Source organism: Saccostrea cucullata, unplaced genomic scaffold (assembly GCF_032062105.1).
Source record: "Saccostrea cucullata isolate Sc308-1 unplaced genomic scaffold, CSIRO_AGI_Scuc_v1 ctg6192, whole genome shotgun sequence".
NCBI classification, from domain to species: domain Eukaryota; kingdom Metazoa; phylum Mollusca; class Bivalvia; order Ostreida; family Ostreidae; genus Saccostrea; species Saccostrea cuccullata.
The window spans coordinates 25,018-49,722 of NW_026925993.1; the positions used below are offsets into that span (position 1 = coordinate 25,018).

Below are 24,705 nucleotides of genomic sequence, written 5' to 3' on the forward strand. Positions count from 1 at the left end.
TTTATCATTGACATTGTTCATTTAAAAAAATATATAATTAGTGCTATAGAACGTGAACATTTGATATGCACCTTCATCACATCTCTTATCATGTGTATGTTTCCATCCTGGCTCACAGTCTCCATTAGGACAAGAACCAGTCACGTGATCACATGTTGCGTTTTTTGTACAATGTCCACAGAGACGAGTACAGTTTATACCATAAAATCCCCTTTCGCATTCTAGAAAAATAATGAAAGAAAACAAGGTAAAGAAATCATCAGGTCAAATAAAATTAACATAGATATGCTCGTTCATTTAAAAATCATCTAAATTCAGTCTTAAAACTTTTAGAGAAAAATATGCTTTGTAGACAAGAAAGAAATCCGTACATGTATTTGTTTCTTTTTCTGCATATTTAATAATTTCATCTCGTTGACTTACCTTCATCGCACTTATCCTTTGTCCATCCATCTGCACACCCTTCAATACAGATTCCATCATCTTTTTTGCACGGCAATCCAGCTGTACAATGCCCACTGCAATTGTACATACAGCGTTCTCCGAACGTACCATCATTGCATTCTAAAAGCAAATATTTCAAGACTATCATTTGTGATTCAGAATTCTGCATTCCTAATAAAAGGTATGTTATTATTATTTTTTTTGAAAATTCTAGATATAATAAAGAATAAACAATATAGTTTGCGCCTTTTTAGTGTATATAAACACGAAGATGCACAAAATCTCTATAAATGAATATGCCTGTATTTCGTTTGTACATGTATATATACATATTATCTGTACCTGTTGAAATAAAGGAAAACAGTTTATGTACATGTACGTGCCGATAATTATGTCTAAAATTCATTTATAAACCATGGCAACTAAAAATACTGAAACCAAGGAGTAACTTTTTATTCAAATTAGGTTAAGAAGAGTAATAATCATAACATGAAGTATATGTCATATGACAAGAGAATTATATTGAAATTAATAATTAATAATTATGTTAACTTGAAAGCATGACACATGACAAATTCCAGCAATTATCTTTGAAACCTCCTATAAAGGCTAAAATTCATATAAAAATATTTACTTTTTCTGCATCAATTAAATCATGCAAAATAAAAACAACTGAATTTGTTAACATGATTTACCTTTGTTTCTTATTTTAATTATAAGGCTGATTGATGGTTTATGAACGTACCAATATTGCATCTTTTATCAGGTGTATGTTTCCACCCTGGCTTACAGTCTCCATTTGGACAGGAGCCAGTCACGTGATCACATGTTGCGTTTCTTAAACAATTTCCACAGGGACGAGTACAGTTTATACCGTAAAATCCCCTTTCGCATTCTAGAAAAAATAAAAACAAGAGGCCCAAGGGTCTTCTATGTCACCTGAGTATTGCGTAAGAACTTTCAAACAATTAAATTTGGTTTGTGTTTTAAACCAGACGCTATGAAAATCAAAATTCACAATTTTGAAAGAGGCACCATTGCTTATCATAATTATAAATTTAGCATGCTTACTATATTTACTTAATACCCAGGTAGATCAGAGTAACAAAGAGATAATGCACTCACCCCAAAGGAACCACTGACCCAGGGGCCACATATTTCAAAATTTTGCAAATTTTATCATAAAATGGTGATTAATACCAAAGAGTAGATTTCAAAGTATTAATTTATTTTCAGACTATGTAACACCCCCACCCCACGACCTAGGGGGCATAAAAAGCACTTTGCTAGATGCACCTCTCTTCATCATAAATGTATATACTTGAATCATTGGCGAAAAACCCAGAAGCAAAGGAAAATGTTTTCAAAGAATTAATGTAATTTACTATATAATCAATAGAGCCCCACCCTAACACCAGAATCCCTGAACCGGTGGCCATTAATTTCACAATTTTGAAAGAGGCACTTTTGCTCATCATAACTAGGTGCTTAGTTAGTTTATTTGATACCAAGAAGCAGAGAAGAATATTTTCAAAGAATAAATGCATTTTCACTATATAATCTATAGAACCCCGCCCTAACACCAGAACCCCTGACCCTGGGGCCACAAAATTCACAAATCTGAAAGAGGCACTCTTGCTCATCATAACCATAGACTTAGTTTATTTGATACCAAGGAGCAGAGAAGAAGATTTTCAAAGAATTAATGCATTTTCACTATGTATTCTTTAGAGCCCCACCCTAGCACTAGAACCCTTGACCCTGGGGCCATAAAATTCACAATTTTGGAAGAAACACTCTTGCTCATCATAACTATGGGCTTAGTTACATGTAGTTAATTTAATACCCAGAAGCAGACAAGACGATTTTCAAAGAATTAATGAATTTTTACTATACAATGAATAGAGCCCCGCCCTAACACAGAATCCCTGACCCTGGGGCCATAAAATTCACAATTTTGGAAGAGACACTCTTGTTCATCATATCTATATACCTTGTTAGTTTATTTAATGCCTAGAAGCAGAGAAGATTTTCAAAGGATAAATGCATTTTCACTATATAATCTATAGAGCCCCGTCCTAACAACAGGACCCCTGACCCTGGGACCACAAAATTCACAAATCTGGAAGAGGCACTCTTGCTCATCACAACTATGTACTTAGTTAGTTTATTTCATACCCAGGAGCAGGGAAGAAGGTTTTCAAAGAATTAATGCATTTTCACTATATTATCTATATAACCCCGCCCTAGCACTAGAACTCCTGACCCTGGGTCCATGAATTTCACAATTTCGGTAGAGGACTCAATGCTCGTTACATTCAAGCCAACAGTTTGCCAGAAGAAATTTTTTAAAGATTGCATTAATTTTAGTGGTTTTGGCCCTACCCCTCAGGCCCCAGGGGGGGGGGGGACCATGAAATTCACAATTTTGTTCCCCGTAATCCATAGATGCTGTATACCAAATTTTGTTGAAATTGGTTCAGTGGTTTCAGAGAAGAAGCTGAAAATGTTCAAATGTTAACACACGACACACGACGCACTACGCATGTCGCACAACGGACGACGACGGACGAAAACAGATAGCAACAGGTCACCTGATTTACTCAGGTGACCTAAACATGAAATAACTCAGCTAATAAATAACAAAAGATACGAAACCTAAAATATGATACTGATGAAATTAATTGGTACCAAAAGCAGGATATTCTCACTGGAAAACAATTGTGAAATTTGAAAGTAAGTCAATGTTAAAGTTCTTTTCAATAAGTAAAAAAAATCCAATGTCAAGGTCAAAATGTCAAAGTAATTGGTAGAAAATGAAAGGTCTTTCCACATAGAATACTTATGTAGACTATGAAAGCTCTAGCCCTTACCGTTCAGAAGTTATGCCCAATTTTTTTTTAAAGTACGTCAAACTTCAAGGTCTAGGTCAAAGTGTCAAATATCTTGTTCTTAAATGAAAGGTCTTGTCACAAGGATTAAATATGTAAAAGATAAATGCACTAGCCCTAACCCTTTAAAAGTTATTATCAAGGTTTCCTTTTTTAAGGTAGGTCAGTCTCAAAGGTCAAGGTCAAAGTTATTGGTATCGAATGAAGGGTCTTTTCACAAGGATTACATAATGAGTATGATAGCCCTATCCCTAACCGCTCAAAAGTTATGGCGAAGGTTAACATTTTTTCACAAGTATGGAAATTTACAAGGTCAAGGTCAACGGGTCAAGGTTGTTGGTATCCAATGAAAGACTTTTCAAAAATGATTACATAAGTAAAATATAAATGACCTGGTATCTGTTGTTTAAAAGATATGGCCAAAGTTGAAGTTTAAAAGTTTCCTGTAAAAGTGTGTCATACTCTAAGGTAAAGTTCAAGAGGTCAAATTTGGTGGTACCCGAAGACAGTTCATGTCACAAATAATACATATGTTAAATATAAAAGTCAAAGCTCCACTAAATTAAAAGTTATGGGCAAGATTAAAGTTTTTGAGGACAGACAAACAGAAAGACAGATAAAGAGACAACTGGACAGACAGGCAGACTGACACGACAAAAATATATACCCCAAAACTTCGTTTACGGGGGCATAAAAAATTATAAACATTGTCAATGACTTTTTTTGACAACCCTCGTATAAATCATACAGACTTACACGTAGGCATATTTCTCAAAAAGTGCTTGCACTCTTCATGAAATATGCCTTGAAAAAGACGTTAATGGTAATCAACAACAACGCAGTATGATAAATGTGATTACTTTAACATTTCTATCGTCAACCTCGATTATTCATGCAGCAATGTGATACTTCATCACCTCAGTTGATTCGATACGCAAGAACATGCGATACGTATGAACAATTTCTAAAACCAGAAAACAATTTGATGAAACAAGGACATCAGAAGTGTATCTCGTGTAAAGTCATCATTTCGTAAGTTCTATTGTCGATATAATGATCATGTCAGCAAATAAAATTTATCATTTATTATCGAGTCAAATATACTAATAGTTAGTTCATTATTTATCTGAATCGACGACTGAAATGTACAAGCTTTTCATCAACATTATTGACCTTTTTTATACTAATAGTTAGTTCATTATTTATCTGAATCGACGACTGAAATGTACAAGCTTTTCATCAACATTGAACATTTACATTTTATTAGTTCATAATCATTGCAAAGTCAAAAGGAGTTTCTAGTTAGATGTTATAGCATGATTTCTCAATTAAAAGATTGAAATTTCTCTAGTTCACTATTGTTTTCTTTCACTGGTAAAGAAAACTTAAGTATTTCTTATCTACTTTAGACACCTCCCGAGGATACTTAACGTAAATCCAATACTTAAGCATTAAGTACGCTTATGAATTGCACTTAAGTACTTTCATTCCTGTTGTTATTTTCTTTTAAATCCATCGAAAAAGTTGTCTTGGCTTCGGTCTTGCATTAATGACAAAGGAACATAAAGTATTTCTAACAAATCTAAGTAAAACTGAGGAAGTGAATAAAAAAAAACATGACTTAAGTGATTTTTCAAACTGAAGAATATTTTATGAATTCTGCCCCTGGTCCCATCTCTAATAAATCAGTGGTCCGTGCTTGCAATGTTTCTATTTTGTATTGTTTTATGGACTTTTAATCTTGAATACCATTCGTTATCTCCATTTGTTTAATTGAAAATAAAATTCTCTATTGGTGCCTAGCAATGTCTTGAAATAAAAGAAACATAACATGTACGTACTCTGATTGCATTTTCTGTCACTTGTAATATTCCATCCCCGTGCACATAGTCCGGAAGGACAGAAACCCGTCACATGATTGCAGTTTTCGTTATTAGAACAATGTCCACAAGAAAGACTGCAGTTCATACCATAAAATCCTCCTTGACATTCTACAAGATAAACATAATCTTATTACGGTTAATAATAAAATCAGAAGTTTACTAGGAAAATGTCTTTAAAGAGCATAGTCACACGAGCAATAGGTCGAATGTAATTTAAAGGTCTTTCATCTGCTCTGCAACCATTTTTTTGCCAATCATAAATTGCAATTCAGAAGCATCGTTATTGTTTGAAAAAGGGACGTGGCCTAATTTATACTTGAAATGTTTATTGTTTACTGTGACGTCACACAAAAAAAGTAAATTTTGTATTTCTCAAAATACTAGAAAATCAAAAACTTTGGAATATTAAACTGCATAAGCGTAATAAACAAAATGAAAAGTTATCAATGCATTAAAAATAGTTGCTGGTAAAATGCAAGACAACAGTTTATAAACAAATCGCTGATCGCAGCAAACTTATCAACATGACGTCATTTTAGTAAAAATAACATATTTCATGTAATGGCAGAGGAAGTATTTCTGTTACAGAGAAAAAAAAAATCTATTTTCAAATAGAATATCATTTACAGATTTCAGATAGGCTACAATGTATGAATACGAGGTGTTCATTAAATGTATGTCAATTTCAATCCTTTAGGAATCATGATTGCCGAACTTCAAACAAGGTATCATAGTTCTTGCACAACCACGACCATCCATTAGAAGGGCGTTTTATTGAACCAAAAAAGGGATCGATACGAACGATGAACTAGTTTTTAAGCAATATTTCATTTTTTTCTTATAACATTTTCAAACATTTTATTTTTTCTCCTAATGTTCTCATCAGGTGGGAAATACAGAATACGCTCTAAGTTATATGAGCTTTACATGCTGTCTATAAAAAACTTATTTTGTGTTTACTTTAATTCATTCTTTAAGTTTCAAAATGATTTCTCTCTATTTAAAAGAAATAGTGATTCATTCGTCTCATTTTCCAAGCTTCTTGATTTCTTTCTAACAAGTAAATTTTTTTAACCTTCCAGGTGTTTTTATACAGCAGTGAATTTTGCATAAAAGCTAATAAAAACATTATCAGGTCAAATGAACATTTAAAACAAATATGCCAATTCATCTGTGACACAATTCAGCCATCAAACGTTTAGAGAAAAAGTATTATTATAGACAAGAAAGAATTCCGTACATGTATTTTCCTTTCTCTGCATATTTAATAATTTTATCTCGTTGACTTACCTTCATCGCACTTATCCTTTGTCCATCCATCTGCACACCCTTCAATGCAGATTCCATCATCTTTTTTGCACGGCAATTCACCTGTACAATGCCCACTGCAATTATACATACAGTGTTCTCCAAACGTACCATTATCACATTCTAAAAGCAAATATTTCAAAATTATCTCTTTGTGATTAAGAATTCTACATTCCTAGTAAAAGTCAATTTTTTTTTGAAATTCTAGATACGAGGGACAATCAAAAAGTTCGTGGACTAGCGCCATAAAATTAAAAACAATGAGTTTTGAAATATTAGTTATCATCATCTTTTCTATCTATAGAATAAATTACAAATCATAAACTTTATTTTTAAATAATTTGATAAAGTTTTTTGTAAGAAAACGACGTTTTTTCGGCCTCATTGTAACTAAAATAAACTATTTTGATATGAACATCGACATCCAAAAATCTCGTTAATTCAGGTATATGTTGTGACACTATTGTTCCATAAAATGTGGAATTCTTACCTCATTCTGGAAGTTCTATAAAATTTTACTGTAAATTTTACATGGAATATCCAAACAAATATTGCCTTGAAAATGACGTTAAAAGAGGAAGAAAGGGGGGGGGTATTTTCCAACATTCTATGAAGTTTTGTCCCTGGAAAAACTGTTATACACATAGGAAATGTTTAAACTGGCTTCGGAGAAATAAAATGTATCCAGATTACATGTTTTAATGCCAAAATAGATCCAGAGAGTGATGCAAAATTGATGTTGTTTTGTAGTCAAGATTTGAAAAATCAATCACGTCAAATAATGAGGTCTATCATGTGCTTTAGTTATATTGAACTTTAAAAAATATGCTTGATAATCAATGGTAGATGTCTCTCAATGTATAAATCCATTTGCAATAACTTTGCATTGAAAGCTGCTGTTCATGACATTGTAATGTCATAATAACAAGGTGGGTTGAATTCCTAACTCAGTTCTAGGGTATCTCTAGCTAGGAAGCCGACATTGAAAAATAATGACGTTGTCGGACGTCATGAAACTAACTGCCACGGCCCCGGGTGATCATATGATGTCGTTTTTATTTTATGATAAATTTGGAAATAATAAACCTATCAAGCTAAATTATCAACATATATTTATTTTTTGTTGTTTTATGTTCCAAATAAATTTTGTAAGCTCAGACATCTAATTTTATAGCCTCAGTCCACGAACATTTCATACATGTGTAATTAACCCCCCGTATCATAAAGAATATACAAAATGGTTTGCTCCCTTTCAGTGCCTATAAACACGAAAAAAATACAAAATTTTTTTAAATGGGTATGCCTTTGTTAAGTTTGTACAGGTATGTTTACATATTATCTGTTAAAATAAATTGAAATAGTTTATGTTCATGTAGGTGCTGATAATTGTGTCCAAATTCTGTTTATAAATCATGGCAATTAAAAATATTGAAACCAAGGAGTAACTTTTTATTACAATAAGTTAAGAAAAGTAATGAACAAAACATGAATTATATGTCATGCGACAAGAGAATTATATTCATATTATATATTACTTAATAATTATGTCAACTTGAAAGCATGGTACACCAAAAATCCCAACAATCATTTTTGAAATTTCCTTAATAGGCTAAAATTTATATAAAAATATTTACCTTTTCTTAGAAAATTAAATCATGCAAAATGAAAACAACCGAATTTGATCAAATTATTTACCCTTGTTTTTTTATTTCAATTATAAGGTTAGTTCAAAGTTTATGAATGTACCAATATTGCATTTTTGATCAGGTGTATTTTTCCATCCTTTCTCACAGTTTCCATTAGAACAGGAACCAGTCACGTGATCACATGTTGCATTTTTTGTACAATGTCCACAGGGACGAGTACAGTTTATACCGTAAAATCCCTTTTCGCATTCTTGAAAAAAAAAAAAAAGAAAACGAAGAAAAAAAAAATCAGGTCAAATGAAAATAGCATCAATATGCCTATTCGTTTAAAAAATCAATTAAATGACACAAATCAGTCATCAAACATTTAGAGAAAAATATGCTATGAGACAAGAAAGAAATTCGTACATGTATTTTTTTCTTTCTCTGCATATTTAATAATTTCATCTAGTTGACTTACCTTCATTGCACTTATCCTTTGTCCATCCATCTGCACACCCTTCAATACAGATTCCATCATCTTTTTTGCACGGCAATCCACCTGTACAATGCCCACTGCAATTGTACATACAGTGATCTCCAAACGTACCATTATTGCATTCTAAAAGCACATTTTTCAAAATGTGATGAAAAATTATAGCTTCTAAAAGTCATGATTTATTTGAATTCTAGATATCATAAAGAATAATTATACAATATAGTTTGCCTCCTTTAAGTGTATATAAACAGGAACATACACAAAATCTTTATAAATGTGTATGCCTGTGTTAAGTTTGTACATGTATATTTACATATTATCTGTTGAAATAAATTAAAACAGTTTATGTACATGTAGGTGTCGATAATTCTTTCTAACATCTAATTATGAATCATGGAATTTAAAAATATTGAAAACAAGGAGTAACTTTTTATTCAAAATAAGTTAAAAAAGTAGTGGACAAAGTATGAATTATATGTCATGCGACAAGAGAATTATATTCATATTATATTTTACTTAACTATTATGTTAGTTTGAAAGCATGGCACACAACAAATCCAAACAATTGTTTTTGAAACTTCCTTAATAGGCTTAAGTTCATTTAAAAAATACTTTTCTGCATCAATTAAATCATGCAAAATAAAAAGAATTGAATTTGATAACATGATTTACTAGTACCTTGGTTTCTTATTTCAATTATAAGGTTAATTCATGTTTTATGAACGTACCAATATTACATCTTTTATCAGGAGTATGTTTCCATCCTGGCTCACAGTCTCCATTAGGACAGGAACCAGTCACCTGATCACATATTCTGTCTTTAGCACAACGTCCACAGGGACGAGTACAGTTTTTACCGTAAAATCCACTTTCGCATTCTAGAACAAAAAATGAAAGAAATGAAATAACACAGCTTATAAAGAAAAAAAAGTATATGAATCTTTAAAATATGATATTAATAAAAAAATCAATAGAATTAACAGTTTGGAAACAATTTCGTTTCTGGAACATAGTCGGATTTTAATTACTTTTCTTCCGAGACACCTATTCACATTTAATAAGTTATAATACAGTTAATTCTGGTTATGAAAAAAATGCATATATGTTTATAGTTTTTAAAATTTTTATAGTCTTTCATATATATAGTCTTTAATCTTTGAGGACAGACCACCTCGAGTAACGAGCTCAAAACGAGAGTTTCATGAAAAACGTTGATCATCAGTATCACAAAATGCACTAAAATGATATGTACTTTTCTCTGTTTCTGCAAAGACTAATATACAGCTGTAATATATATATATACGAAAGCACTTTCAATTAAGTTGGAGTTCTTTAGAAAAGAATATAAATGAAAAAAAAAACCGCAAAATCTTATTCTGCATCCTATTTTTTTTTTATTTTATTAGTTTTTTTTTTAAAATAGAATATACTACTTGTAATTCTACTGTTGTATTGTGTTTTTTGCCATTTCTACTTTTCTTTGCATGATATAAGAAAAAAAAATTGAGAATTTTATATTGGCATTTTAATCAGGGTTGTGATGTCGCTAAAATTGAATATCGCTAAAAATGTCTGATATATATTTGTTATAGGTTCTTTAGCATATTAATGCTGAACACGACTCGTAAATAGGTATGCGCCATTTTCGATATCATTATCTACGATACTTCAACACTAGGGTATACTCGTCGCATTCGTCATACCTGATTGCTTTATTGTCACGGGTATCGGCGTGGAATGGCGACCCGTGTTTGTGCTGGTTATCTAGCATTACATTAGTTTACATTTTATTGCACTTATGTGTATCTGTGTTGTTTGTATACTGCACTGACCTGTACAACTATAATTGTAAATTTATTTGGTATCTTACTTTCCTGCATTAGACGAAATATTACGTTATTATTCTCCCTACTGAGTTTTGTGTAGCATACGTCCGTCTACACCGGTGTCAACTGATTACACTGAACAGTGCCCAAGTTTTGCCCTATAAATAGGGGTATGCAGAGTGGCGAGAATCGGGAGCAAAAATGGCGGACAAATTCCTTTAACGAATCGTGTTAAGCTTTAAATTAGCTACATATGGAATACCAGTTTCAAAAGACAAATCGCTAAATTTGCATCTTTCTAAATTATCCACTTATACGACATACACAGAGAATTTCGCGCTAATGTGAGGTCCAAATAAGGCTGCAGCAAAGCTAGTAATCAAGGTACTCACCAAGTACTGAAAGACGTGGTCAAAATAATATTCATGCTAGATTTGACAAATGTGAATTTTTTACGAGTTTCTATAACAACTTTATTTTTCATTAAAATCCTTAAAACAAAACGACGAATAAAATTTATTTACATTTTTCATTTAATTTGAAGTAGAAATTTAAATAAATGCTCAGTCTTGAAACCTCTTTGAACTGCTCCGAATTCCATTGGGTATGAATTAATATTTTTTATGAAGTAAACAATGGATGATGCCTACACAGTCATAATATTACGAGGATAGTACTTCGTTTACTAGGTGATTTACAGATAATGTTTTTAGTTTTAAATTATCAAAATACTTAATTAGTTTGAGTTAAAAAAAGGTTCATATCCCTTTCTTCAGTTTGATACAAAATATTTATGGTTTGCTCAAAACAATTGCTGCACTCTTTCATATGCGTAGTTTTTATTGATAAGAGCAGTGAGATTTGCATAAAAACAAAGAAAAAATACCAGGTCAAATGAAAATAACATAAATATGCCCATTCCTTTTAACATCATCTAAATGACACAATTCAGTCATCAAATATATAGGGGAAAATATGCTTTGAAGACAAAAAAGAATTTTGTACATGTATTTTCCTTTCTCTGCATATTTAATAATTTCATCTAGTTGACTTACTTTCATCACACTTATCCTTTGTCCATCCATCTGTACACCCTTCAATGCAGATTCCATCATCTTTTTTGCATGGCAATCCACCTGTACAATGTCCACTGCAATTGTACATACAGTGTTCTCCAAACGTACCATTATTGCATTCTAAAAGCACATTTTTCAAAATTATCTCTCTATGACTAGGAATTCTGCATTCCTAGTAAAACCATGATGTTTTTGAAAATTCTAGATATAATAAAGAATATACACTGTAGTTAGCTTCCTTTAGTAGATATAAACATGAAAATACACAAATTCTTTATAAATTAGTATGTCTGTATTAAGCTTCTACATATATATTTACATATTATCCGTTGAAATCAATAAAGACAGTCTAATATATAATCATAAACCATGACAATTAAAAATATTGAAACCAAGCAGTAACTTTTTTTATTCAAAATAGATTAAAAAGAGAAATGAACAAAACCTGAATTATATGTCATGAGACAAGATAATTATATTCCTATTATATATTGCTTAATACTTATGTTAACTTGAAGGCATGGTGCACCAAAAATACCAAAACTTCTTTACAAAAACACTTTACATGGCCTGGATATCGACTATCTGAAAAATAATCCCCCTTCGTGTTCATGTTCTTCTTCGCCCTTTAACTATAGTCCTGCTGGACAGGTTATTACAGGTGACGTAAATATAGTTCGTAATGAGGACCTTAGGTCACTTATTTTAAAAGGTCCTAAATATAGGGAACCCCGATCCTTATACTGGCGTCGGAATTTCACAAATATTATGGATTCTGTTGAAAATTACGCCAGACGATGGGCCAGATATGAAAAAAGAAGACGTTGACACCTTGTCAGATTAAATGTATCAGATCCATGTTAAAGTCTCGAATTAAAAGTTTGAGGGGCAAAATGAAAACCATCTATTCTTCTTTGTTCAATAAACCAGAAGTGAAAAAAGAATTAGATAGTTTACACGATCAGTACGTACTGGTTCCGGCCGACAAAGCAGGTAAAAACATTTTCTTCGTTTGTAAGGCTCATTATATAAATTGCATTCTAGAAGAACATTGATTTAATTCTACAAGTGGTAATCCTACTTATACTCGCACTTCTCTTTCTAAGGAAGAAATTCTTCAAAATCACCTGTCAGTTTTTAATAGTTTTAAAATTCCACAGAGCCAAAATGATTTTGAACTACCTTATATATATTGGATTCCAAAACTTCATAAGAATCCTTACAAACAAAGATACATTGCAGGTTCCAGTAAATGTTCAACCAAGCCTCTTTCGTTACTTCTCACTAAGATATTGACAGTAGTAAAGGAAAAACTTCAAGAGTACTGTGCAACTATATATTCAAGAAGTGGTGTAAATCAGATGTGGATAGTTAAAAATTCTAAAGAACTTTTGGACAATTTGAAATCACAAGACTTTACAAAAATCAACAGCTTAAAAACTTACGACTTTTCAACTTTATACACAACAATTCCCCACGACAAATTAAAATCCAGGCTTTTTGATATCAGTGACAGCTGCTTCTTCAATAAAAATGGAACTCGTAGATTTACTAACCTCGTCATTGGTCATTTACAAAATTATTTAAAAAAAAAATGATTCTGATTGCACACATAAATACTCTGAGGTTGACATCAAGAAGATGCTTGAGTTTCTGATTGACAATATTTATGTGGTTTTTGGAGACCAGGTATTCCAACAATCTATTGGAATTCTCATGGGTTCAAATTGCGCTCCGTTATTAGCAGACTTATTTTTATATTCATATGAAGCAGACTTTATGCAAAAACTTATGCATGAAAAGAAGAAAACACTTGCTGTGGCCTTCAACTCGACATTTAGATATATCGACGACGTATTGGCAATTAATAATGGTAATTTCCATTCCTACGTCGATACGATATATCCTGGTGAGCTTGAGATAAAAGATACAACAGAGTCCGACACTTCTGCTTCATACTAGGATATTTTACTTAAAAAGACACTAATGGTAATCTAACAACCAAACCATATGATAAACGTGATGACTTTAACTTTTCTTTCGTCAACTTCCCTTACTTATGCAGCAACATACCTTCATCACCTGCATACGGAGTATATATATCTCAGTTGATTCGATACGCAAGAGCATGCTCTACGTATGAACGATTTCTTAAACGAGGCAAATAATTGACAAGCAAGTTGATGAAACAAAAATATCAACAGTCTCGTTTAAAGTCATCATTTCGTAAGTTCTATGGTCGATACAATGACCTTGTCAGCAAATACAATTTATCATCGAGTCAAATGTTGCTGACGTTTTTCATACCAATTGTTAGTCATTACTTATACACTGAATTGACGACGGATTTTTTTCCGTTATTTCCTGATCATGACAACCAGCACACGGCGGGTGTGACCGGTGTGCAGGGGATGCTCACTCCTCCATGGCACCTGATCCTACCTCTGATGTTTCGGAGGTCCGTGTTTGCTCTGCTCTTATTTTGTATATTGTTAAATGGACTTTGAGATTGAATACTGTTCGTTATCTCCATATCCTTCTTCTTTCTGAATATTCCTTAATAGTCTATAATTAATATAAAAACATTTACTTTTTCTGCATTATTTAAATCATGCAAAAAGAAAACTGAATTTAATAAAATGATTTACCTTGGTTTCTTATTTCAATCTTAGGGTTAATTCAAAGTTTATAAACGTACCAATATTGCATCTTTTATCAGGTGTATGTTTCCATCCTTTCTCACAGTCACCATTAGGACAGGATCCAGTCTTGTGATCACAGGTTGCATTTTTTGCACAATGTCCACAGGGATATGAGCAGTTCTTTCCATATAAATAGTCCTTGCAAGCTAAAGATATACACTTATTTATGTTTGTGTGTAGCAGCGTTTAGAAATCACACATAGTGATCGTTGCTGATTTTTTTTTTAAATTCCTAAGGCGTTCTATTCACTTAAAGTTGTTGATTAAAGACAAAGATGTTTATTTGGGACAATGGACATTTACTTTAAAAGAAGAAGGGTTCAATTTTTTTTTTACATCAAATATGAACTTTAGAAATTGATTGCTGTATTTTCTAAGCAAAAATCTAATAATTCATAAAGACTTTGAATATATACTATTCATCCTTCAAAATATAACTATACATTTACCAGTATAGATATTTCACACAAATGGAAACTCATACTCATATACAATCCAAAAATAATTTTTTCACTTTATCTTTAACACAATTCATTCAAAACATATCGATAAAGAAATTACTTTCATTACAATAAGACTTTATCCAACCATCATGACACCCTCGTGGACAATACCCATTTACTTTGGAGCAGTGTAATCCACCTGCGCAGTGTCCACTACATTTGTGCTCACAGTTTAATCCAAATGTACCGTTTTCACATTCTGAAACAAAATAAAAAAGTGAAATTCGATATGTGCTGTGGGTGATAATTAAGAGTTATAAAAAGAGGACATTTAATATGCACCTTGATCACATCTCATTTCAGGTGTATGTTTCCATCCTGGCTCACAGTCTCGATTAGGACAGGAACCAGTCACGTGATCACATGTTGCGTTTTTTGTACAATGTCCACAGGGATAAGTGCAGTTGAAACCGTAAAATCCACTTTCGCATTCTAGAAAAAAAAATGAAAGAAAACGAAGAAAACAAAACCATCAGGTCAAATGAAAATAACATGAATATGCCTATTCTTTTAAAAATCATCTTAATGACACAATTCAGTCAACAGACATTTAGAGAAAAATACGCTTTGTGGACAAGAAAGAATTTTCAACATGCATTTCCATACTCTGCAAATTGACTTACCTTCATCGCACTTATCCTTTGTCCATCCATCTTCACACCCTTCAATACAGATTCCATCGTCTTTTCTACACGGCAATCCACCTTTACAATGCCCACTGCAACTGTACATACAGTGTTCTCCGAAAGTACCATTATTGCATTCTAAAAGCAAATATTTCAAAATTATCTCTCCGTGATTAATGATTCTGCATTCCTAGTAAAAACCATGATTTTTTCAAATTCTAGATATAATAAGAATCTGCAAAATAGTTTGCTCCCTTGAAGTGTATGTAAACACGAAAATACACAAAATCTTTATAAATGAGTATGCCTGTGTTAAGTTTGTACAAGTATATTTACATATTATCTGTTGAAATAAACTAAAACAGTTTACGTTCATGTACATGCTGATAATTGCGTCTGAAATCTATTTATAAACCATGGTAATTAAAAATATTGAAACCAAGGAGTAACTTTTAAAATATGTAATGCGAAAAGAGAATTATATTCATATTTTATTACATTTTTAACAGTGAAATATTATAATTTATCCATCGAATAGAAGTGATATCCTGTTATGACGTGAAGGGATATCAAAATGATATCCTGTCACAGTGTTGAAGACTCTCAGAATTGCGGGAAAACTCTCGATTTTCCTTCGTATCTCTAAGAGTGTTGAAAAATATTCCTTAACCTGTTATCAGATTGAAAACGAATTCAAAAACACTTCTGTAAAAAAATAAAATTGAGAAAGTTCCCCAAATATCTTGCTGAAATGCATGTTTACAATGTCTTTCAATTAGCTATCACGTCTCAACCGCTCAACTATGACGTCATGTAGCTTAAGACTGCATTACAAGAAAGACGTAAGCTAAGGGAAAATCAAAGAATATGTGATAGACAGAAAATTCAATGTCTTGTAGTTGAATATGGAATTTATTTCACTCAGGAAACAGAAATTTTTTTACATTTTCACTCGTACTTTGCATCCGTGAAAATATATAAAAAAAAATCTTGTCCCACTCGTGAAATAAATTCCATATTCAACTACCAAACATTGAATATCTTATATATATATATATATATATATATATATATATATATATATATATATATATATATATATATATATATATATATATATATATATATATATATATATATATATATATATATATATATATATATATATATATATATATATATATATATATATATATATATATATATATATACATGTACCTTAATAATTATGTTAACTTGAAAGTCTAGCACACCAAAAACACCACAATTATTTTTGAAACTTCCTTAAAAGGCTATAATTCAAATGAAAACATTTACTTTTTCTGCAGTTTTCAAATCATTCAAAATGAAAACAACTGAATTAAATAACATGATTCACTTTGGTTTCTTATTTCAATTATAAGGATAATTCAAAGTTTATGAACGTACCAATATTGCATCTTTTATCAGGTCTATTTTTCCACCCTTTCTGACAGTGTCCATTAGGACAGGATCCAGTCATGTGATCACATGTTGAGTTTTTTGCACAATGTCCACAGGGATTTGAACAGTTCTTTCCATAAAAATAGTCGTTACAATCTAAGGATAATTATATACTTATTTATATATGCGTGTAGCAGCGTATAGAAATCATAATGAACGTTGCTGAAAAACTTAAATTCTTAAGCAGTTCTGTTTCCTGAAAAATTGTTGATTAAGGACATAAAAATGTTTATTTCTGGATAGTTGTCTTTTACCTAAATAGACGAAGGGTTCAATTTTTTTACATCAAATATGAGATTTGAAAATTGACTGCTGTATTCTCTAACCAAAAACCAAATAATTTTTAAAGACTTTGAATATATACTATTCATCCTCCAAAATCAATAAATAAACATTCACAGGGACACTTATACTTGTAAACAATCGAAAATATAATTTCATCACTTTATCAAAGACATTGTTTATTAAAAAACATACATAATTAGTGCTATAGAGAGTGGACATGTATTATGCACCTTGATCACATCTCATCTCAGGTGTATGTTTCCACCCTGGTTCACAGTCTCCATTAGGACAGGAACCAGTTACGTGATCACATATTCCGTCTTTAGCACAATGTCCACAGGGATGAGTACAGTTTTTACCGTAAAATCCACTTTCACATTCTAGAACAAAAAATGAAAGAAAATGAAATAACTCAGCTTATAATTAAATAAAAAAGATATGAATCTTTAAAATATGAATTAACAGTTTGGAAACAATTTTGTTTATAGTATTTTGTATACTCTGATTATGAAAAAATGCATATATGTCTTAAATCTTCTAGGACAGACTATCTCGAGTAACGAGCTCAAAAGGAAACTTTCTTGAAAAAGGTGATCATCAGCATAACAAAATGCACTAAAATGATAAATACTCCTTTCTGTTTCTGCAAAAACAAATATACATAATTATGTAATATGTATATGTAAACATCCGCAACATCACATTCTGCATCCTATTTAAGTTTTTATATTAAAAAAGATAATAAAATATGATGCTTGTTATTCTACGGATGTATTGTTTTTTTTTTTTGCCGTTTCTACTCTTCATTGCACGATATAAGCAGAAATCGTATCGACGATTTTATTTTGCCATTTTTATTGAGGGTTGTGAGATCGTTCAAATCGAAGATCGCTAAAAATGTTTGACATTTATTTGTAATAGGTTCTTGAGCATTTTAAATAAGTAACATCTAGAATTCCAGTTTCAAAGGACAAATCGCTACATTTGCATCGATATCTTACTAAAATTTCCAATTATACGGCATACACGGTGAATTTTGCGCTAATGTGACGTCCCAATGAGGCTACAGCAACGTTGGTATAATGCAACAATATCAAGCAGCGAAAAGTTCAGTTACGAGTATTGAGTAAAAACTATATTTTGGTTCTTTAAAATGTGTAAAATGTGTATTAAAAGGAGTGTTTTTAAGTTAATGTGAATTATTGATGTACGAGAGTTGTCCCAGAATCGGGGAAAGAAAAATCAGTTTAGTTTTTTTTTCATAATAAATTAAATTTCTTTCCTAATCATAGCAAAAAGTAACATTTTATGATCATGATTTCAATTTTTATCATGATATCACATTTAATAATAAGATGATGATAAAATAAGGAAAACTTGTAAGTGTACATCAGCGCACGAAATCAAAGATAATTTTAACTCCCTTATACGTCATGGTCTCTGTCTTCTTCACACACATCTGTTAACATTCAATATTTTATTTTTTAAAAGAAGAATAACCATATTTGACTAAAGGACTTCAAATTTTCAGTCAAACTTTAGTCATACGATCGCCTTACATTATAAGCAGCAGGGAATAATCGTAGATGACGTCGTTCGTGGCCCAGATTGTTCCCTATTGATTGTGCTTAACAATCAGTACTCTACTTCTTGCATGCTGTAACTGTTTTGGGTAATGAGTAAAACTCTCAATTAATCTTATTCCATTTTGAAAGAACTTCTCTATTAACATGAAGTTGTGATGTGACTTTTGAAATCTTTACTCATGTCTCTTATGAATATGAAGCATCTCCAAAACAATGTAGTACATCTCCATGAGCATGCTACGCGTCATTTTCATCAAACGCAATTCAAAACTTTGAAAATCATAACACCAATCGCCTGTTTTTAGTGCTATTCTAATGACATTTTGAAATTGCTTTTTAAATTTTGATTCTAGTTTCAAGGATTTAAATTTGAGTTCAATGTTGTATGTAGTACTAAAAAAAAGCAAGTATACAAGTCAAATACATAAATTATTCTGAATTTTGTTCGTGCGCCGACGGACCTTATAGGCCTTCATATAAATCGTCCTATTTTTAGTAATATGAAGATACATGTATATATTTTTTGAATTTACAATTTCAAAAACAATGAATATATTATGTCTTTGCAAAATTTGGCTAGTATTGGTTGCTTGTTTAAAAAGTTATTAACATCATCAACGACATTTTTCGAAAACCCCCGTATAAATCACACGGAGTTACACGTAGGCATATTTCTCATAAAGCGCTGGTACGCTTCATGAAATATGCCTACATGACAAGTCTGCGTGATTTCCACACCAATAACTCACACAAAACTTAGAATATTCCTTAATTGAATTTTTTATCCCAAAAATATATTTAGAGATACCACAGAGTCTGACAAATATGATATAAAATTGTTATATTACTTACAAAAGACGTTAATGGTTATCCTCATCCATGCACTATGATAAAAGTGATGACTTTAACTTTTCTATCGTCAACTTTCATTACTCATGCAGTAATATACCTTCATCACCTGAATACAATATATCTCAGTTGATTTGATACACAAGAGCATGCAATACGTATGAACAATTTCTAAATCCAGATAAACAAGTTGATGAAACAAGAACTTCAGAAGTCTAGCTCGTTTAAAGTCACCATTTTGTAAGTTCTATTGTCGATATAATGACCTTGACAGCAAATAAAATTTATCATTTATCATTGAGTCAGATGCTTACTGACGTATTTTTATACTGATTGTTATTTCATTATTAATCTGAATCGACGAGTGAAATGTACAAGCTTTTCATCAACGTTGCTGATAATTATCTCAAAGTCAAAAAGAGTTTCTAGTTAGATGCTATAGCATTATTTCTTGATTAAAAGATTAAAATATCTCTTGTTCATTATTTTTTTTTTCTCTGATCAAGAACACTAAAGTATTATTTACCTACTTTAGACACCTCCTGAGGATACTTAACGTAAAGTCAATACTTAAGCATTAAGTACGTTTATGAATTACACTTTAAGTATATTTTCTTCAAATACTAAAATATTCAAATTTGAAAGTTATATTGAGTTCAAACTTAGTTATTTTATCCATTTAGGACAACCTTTTGATTTAATATATTTTACTTAAATTTATATTTTCCAAGCAAAAATCATTTCGATATTCTGATTTAAAAAGCAAGTCTTCATTATATTTTTACCTTATATGTTTAATTTTATTGTGAGATAAAAAAATTCTTGATTTTCTATTTATCATATCAGATTATCTCACAATCATGATTAGACAGAATATTCATCTTTGAAAAAGAGTTAAAAACGCTTCATACTTAAAAATATCTTCCATTTGAAGTGTTTATTTGAATGCTATTATTGATGATGATAATCGATGTTTGGAATTTAAAAAAAAAATGTTGAAATTTGGAGCAGAGGAATATTTCACATTAAAAGGATTGTGAACCAAAGGTTCAGATTTGAGCTTTTCAATGAGTCTTTACCCGATGATACAATGTTCTCTATCATATTTAATCTTTTTCTGTAGAAATGTTCTGCTCAAGAAAATATCATTTAGCAATAAATTTGTATAGCAACAATTCTTGATTTCATTTAAGAGGAATAAGGGCACATTTTAATCAGAAAGCAAAGGAGGATATGGAGATAACGAACAGTATTCAGTCCATAAAACAATACAAAATAGGAGCAGAGCAAACATGAACCTCCGAAACATCAATGGTAGGATCAGGTGCCATGGTGGAGTGAGCATCCCCTGCTTAACATACATTTGTACTTACTCATGCTTTTTCAATGTTAAGACATGTATATACAGCGAGCAATTGAAATTACCTCGTTGTTTTTTTTAATATCCAAAAGATTGCTTACCAAAAACCTGGACTTCACATATTTCCAGGAAAACTCCACCGTTGTGTGTTTTATTTGTGTAAATCCATACGTACTGGGCAACTCCTGTACATTCTTTCTCAATAATTGGAGGTAGAGTTGTTTTTCCATCATCTTGATAACATGTGTTCTGAGGAAGAGTCTGGTTTGTATTTGAGAGTCGGATGTTAAATCCCTGTATTCTTCCTGTATTATATCCCTTAGCTAGTACGATAAGTAAATTGTAATAAATAAGAAATTAAGAAATAAATAACAAGTTTAAAAAAAGCAATTTTACAAGGTTAAAACGAACGTAATAAAAACTTACTTTTTGAGTCGTTTCTATACCAAAACTTGACAGAATGGATATTGTAAATCTTCCTAAGGTCGATCCTAAGCCAAGCCTCTTTGTGACCCGAAGCTGTATGCATACAGTATGTTTATTGATTTTGTCTGAAGTCTCCATCCACTGTCTTGTTTGGGTATCCACCATAACCAACAGAACTACTGCTTGCCCTGGTGAATCCGGGTCTTACAAGCTGATCTTTGTAAAAAAAAATACTGTAGAAGTAGTTTTTTACGCAGGATATAAATTTACACTATGTACGCGGTGACAATTTTTCCGCGGAAATTTGTCGAAGGGTATTTCATATAACTGTAAAGCATAAAGTGACAGTCATCAAAATCCGCGTAATGTTTTACCCGCGGATTAAACAGAAATTGAGATTCTGCGGAATTATGACCACGTGGAAAAAAAGTATGTCTACAGTAACGTGGATATTCCTAATCTGAATGCTAATTAACCTTTTTTTTAAAGTACAAATATTCTCTGTTATGATGTCATCCTGATAAAAAATGGCGGGGACATTTTCTATTGTACGCATGAAGATGATGTCTGGAAAATTTTTTGCATATGACTGGGGCAATTTTGCTAAAACTTCACAGAAAAGATGATGACAAGATGTGTTCGTGCTTAGATATTTTCAGTTTAAACATCTCTATTATTGCCATGAAAAGAGGAAAAATCAACTTTTTTATGAAGTGTTCCGGCTGATGTCTCACACAATCATAATGAGTCTTGAAAACAGTTAACAATAATTTCAAACAAAACATTTTTGACATGAAAGCAGAAGAAAAGAAAATTCTATGTTTCACTGTGTTGTCTGCATAAAATGAAATTGATAGTTAATGAGAGAAATACATAACAACGTTTAATTTCTTTTTAGTTAAAATGCCTATGTCTTAGTGGGTTCTCGTAAAAGGTTGAGAAAATCTTTACGAATTTTCATTTATTCATTCATTCATTTATTCTCTCAAAAATCCATATGCATTATTCTGCTAAATTTAAAGGGTTTACATATAGTTTTATGAACGTGCAAATGCAGTGACTTTATTTACATATATACTTCCTGTATCTATAAAAGTAGAACTTCGATGATCGGAACTAATAATTTCGGATTTTATTTACTTTCTATCTTTCGAACGCCTCGATCTCTCGAACATTTCTTGCGGTCCCTTGAACTTCGAGAGATCGAGAGTCACATGCACATGTATCTCAGAATCAATTAATGAATACATGGTAATAAATAAAAAATAAACTTTGTTAGAGAATATCATTTCTTTTCATGTTCATGTTACTGAAAAAAAAAATTGCTTAAATAAGCATTATTCTTAAAAGGGGTGATTATGGCCGTTCCTTTACCAGTAAGAAAATAATCAGATTAACACAGTAACACGTCAATTTATCTTCGACATATTGACAAGAAATGGAAATAAGAAAAATATTAATTTTTTATACTGAAGTTATAATAAGTTTTCCAAACGTCCACATATACTACATAAATAATACCTACTATAGCAAGAAACATGGCAAAGAATATTAATCCAAATAAATCTAATGAATGGATTACACAGTCTTGTCTTGTTTAATTTCATCTTTGATCGGCACGAAATATACTGTCGTAAAGAAAAGCACGTTAATATATAAGCCAGGATAATTTATTTTCTCTTTCTTTTCTTTGTATTGAGCTCTTAAACACACTACATTATTAATATTCAAACACTTCTGTTGTCAACGCCACTTTATATTATTTCTATCTATAAACAAAGCCTTCATGGACGATATCCCAACGTGGATTTTCTGGGGGTTTTTTTTACAGCTTTTAACAGCTTTACGTTTGTTTTTTGTTCGAATCCATGCAAACATTAAATCTCTTTTTTACAAAATTAATTAATATTTGAAGTGAAACAATTTTATTAAGGTTTGTTTCTGTTTGTTGTTTTTTTTTATTCCTTTCTGTTTGTTTATTTTGTTTTTTCTTTTTTTTAGTTTGTTTGTTTTTAATTGCTATATGATGCAATGATGATAGAGGTGAATTTAAATGATACATGTATATATAACACTTAACAGATGCATGAGTGGAGATTTTTTTAAATAGTGTAAGACAGTCTTGTTATCAAATTTGATTTCATATCCATCCTTGTAGAGAGCATAGCGAGCCCAATAGACTTACGTGTGAGAACAGAGGAAATTCGAAATGAAATTTGTACGTACATCTCGCAAATTTTTCTGTGAATCATTCCCAGAATTCCTTTACTACCCAATGTCCTTTGCAAAAATGAATAAATCTGATAAATAAAAAAATAACAATAACGTAAAGCAAAAAAGGCTTTCAGTTTTTAGAAGTCTTTTAAAGAAACAAAAATTAGCTCTGCAATGTTTTTCGACCAAAATTGCACTAGTTCTATAGTTTCAATATGACGCTCGGCCGTCTCCGTAATCTCCTACGAGCTCCATGACGTCGTGTGACGTCACATCTAGTTGAGATGTCCCGTGCGGCTTGATGCCTGAAGTGGCTGAACAATTTTTCAAGTGTTTTGATGGTACAACTGCGCTAGCCCCAACGGTCTCACCGTAAAACATATTAACACTTTAAAAGTGTTTTGTAAAACTTAAATTTTTATTGCATTTCACCTTCAATAATTATGAAGTAAAATAAAAGATATTTATTGTAAGTAATTACATGTAGTACATTTATATTGTTTGGATTCAGGCGATCACATGATGGATCATGTTGTCACGTGATTGCATAAAGTCAACTGTTAAATAGAGTTTACACAGCTGGGCATATTTTTATCTTAAGTATAATTACATATTTTATTACTTTTAGTCTTTAATATACTTTTAAATCTATGCACTCTATTTGGATCCCATATTTTTAATTGTCCTTTTTTGGTCAAATTATTCTTACAAGTATCTAGCAGTGATTATCTTCAATTCATTCTGGATAAGTGACAAAGATGTGATTCATTCTATGTTTTCGGAGAAACGCTCACAAAGATCATACAGGCAATTGCAAATTTTCTGAAAGTAATTTATGAAATGTTTTAATTTTCAAAGAATTATTTCAGCATGCGTGGAAATCTTGCTGTCACAAATGTCATCTTAAAAGAGTCCTTACCATACAGGAAAAAAATGAAATAGAAGAGGAACATAATGATGTAGTACTTGAATATTCATCTGTTTATTTTTCTCTCAAGAATGTCAAGATGGACCAATTTAATTCTAAGGATTTAGGCCTACGATAGATAGTTTACACATTTAAAAAGGTTTTATGTGTAGAATTCTTCTTTCAATTTTCCTGTTACTTAATACAATTCTT

At 31.3% G+C, this 24,705-nt stretch overlaps 1 protein-coding gene across 30 annotated transcripts in view; it reads right to left on the bottom strand.

The window, feature by feature from the left end:
• LOC134270297 (multiple epidermal growth factor-like domains protein 6) overlaps nt 1-22,997 on the bottom strand; it is a 42,439-nt gene extending 19,442 nt beyond the window's left edge. For 12 of the 30 annotated variants that reach the window (XM_062752489.1, XM_062752511.1, XM_062752488.1 and 9 more), the window contains exons 1-18: nt 22,897-22,997; nt 21,372-21,587; nt 21,047-21,268; nt 17,381-17,530; nt 16,812-16,961; nt 15,381-15,521; nt 15,040-15,189; nt 14,816-14,956; nt 14,251-14,400; nt 11,532-11,672; nt 9,379-9,528; nt 8,633-8,773; nt 8,273-8,422; nt 6,509-6,649; nt 5,177-5,326; nt 1,190-1,339; nt 424-564; nt 72-221 (exon numbers count right to left, since the gene is read on the bottom strand). In XM_062752489.1, the coding sequence (XP_062608473.1) occupies nt 72-221; nt 424-564; nt 1,190-1,339; nt 5,177-5,326; nt 6,509-6,649; nt 8,273-8,422; nt 8,633-8,773; nt 9,379-9,528; nt 11,532-11,672; nt 14,251-14,400; nt 14,816-14,956; nt 15,040-15,189; nt 15,381-15,521; nt 16,812-16,961; nt 17,381-17,530; nt 21,047-21,268; nt 21,372-21,474 (2,521 nt within the window). In that variant the 5' untranslated portion in view covers nt 21,475-21,587; nt 22,897-22,997. The remainder of the gene's footprint in view (nt 1-71; nt 222-423; nt 565-1,189; nt 1,340-5,176; nt 5,327-6,508; nt 6,650-8,272; nt 8,423-8,632; nt 8,774-9,378; nt 9,529-11,531; nt 11,673-14,250; nt 14,401-14,815; nt 14,957-15,039; nt 15,190-15,380; nt 15,522-16,811; nt 16,962-17,380; nt 17,531-21,046; nt 21,269-21,371; nt 21,588-22,896) is intronic. The other 18 variants (XM_062752515.1, XM_062752504.1, XM_062752508.1 and 15 more) reach the window with 16 other exon arrangements.
• Nucleotides 22,998-24,705: the final 1,708 nt, after the last annotated feature.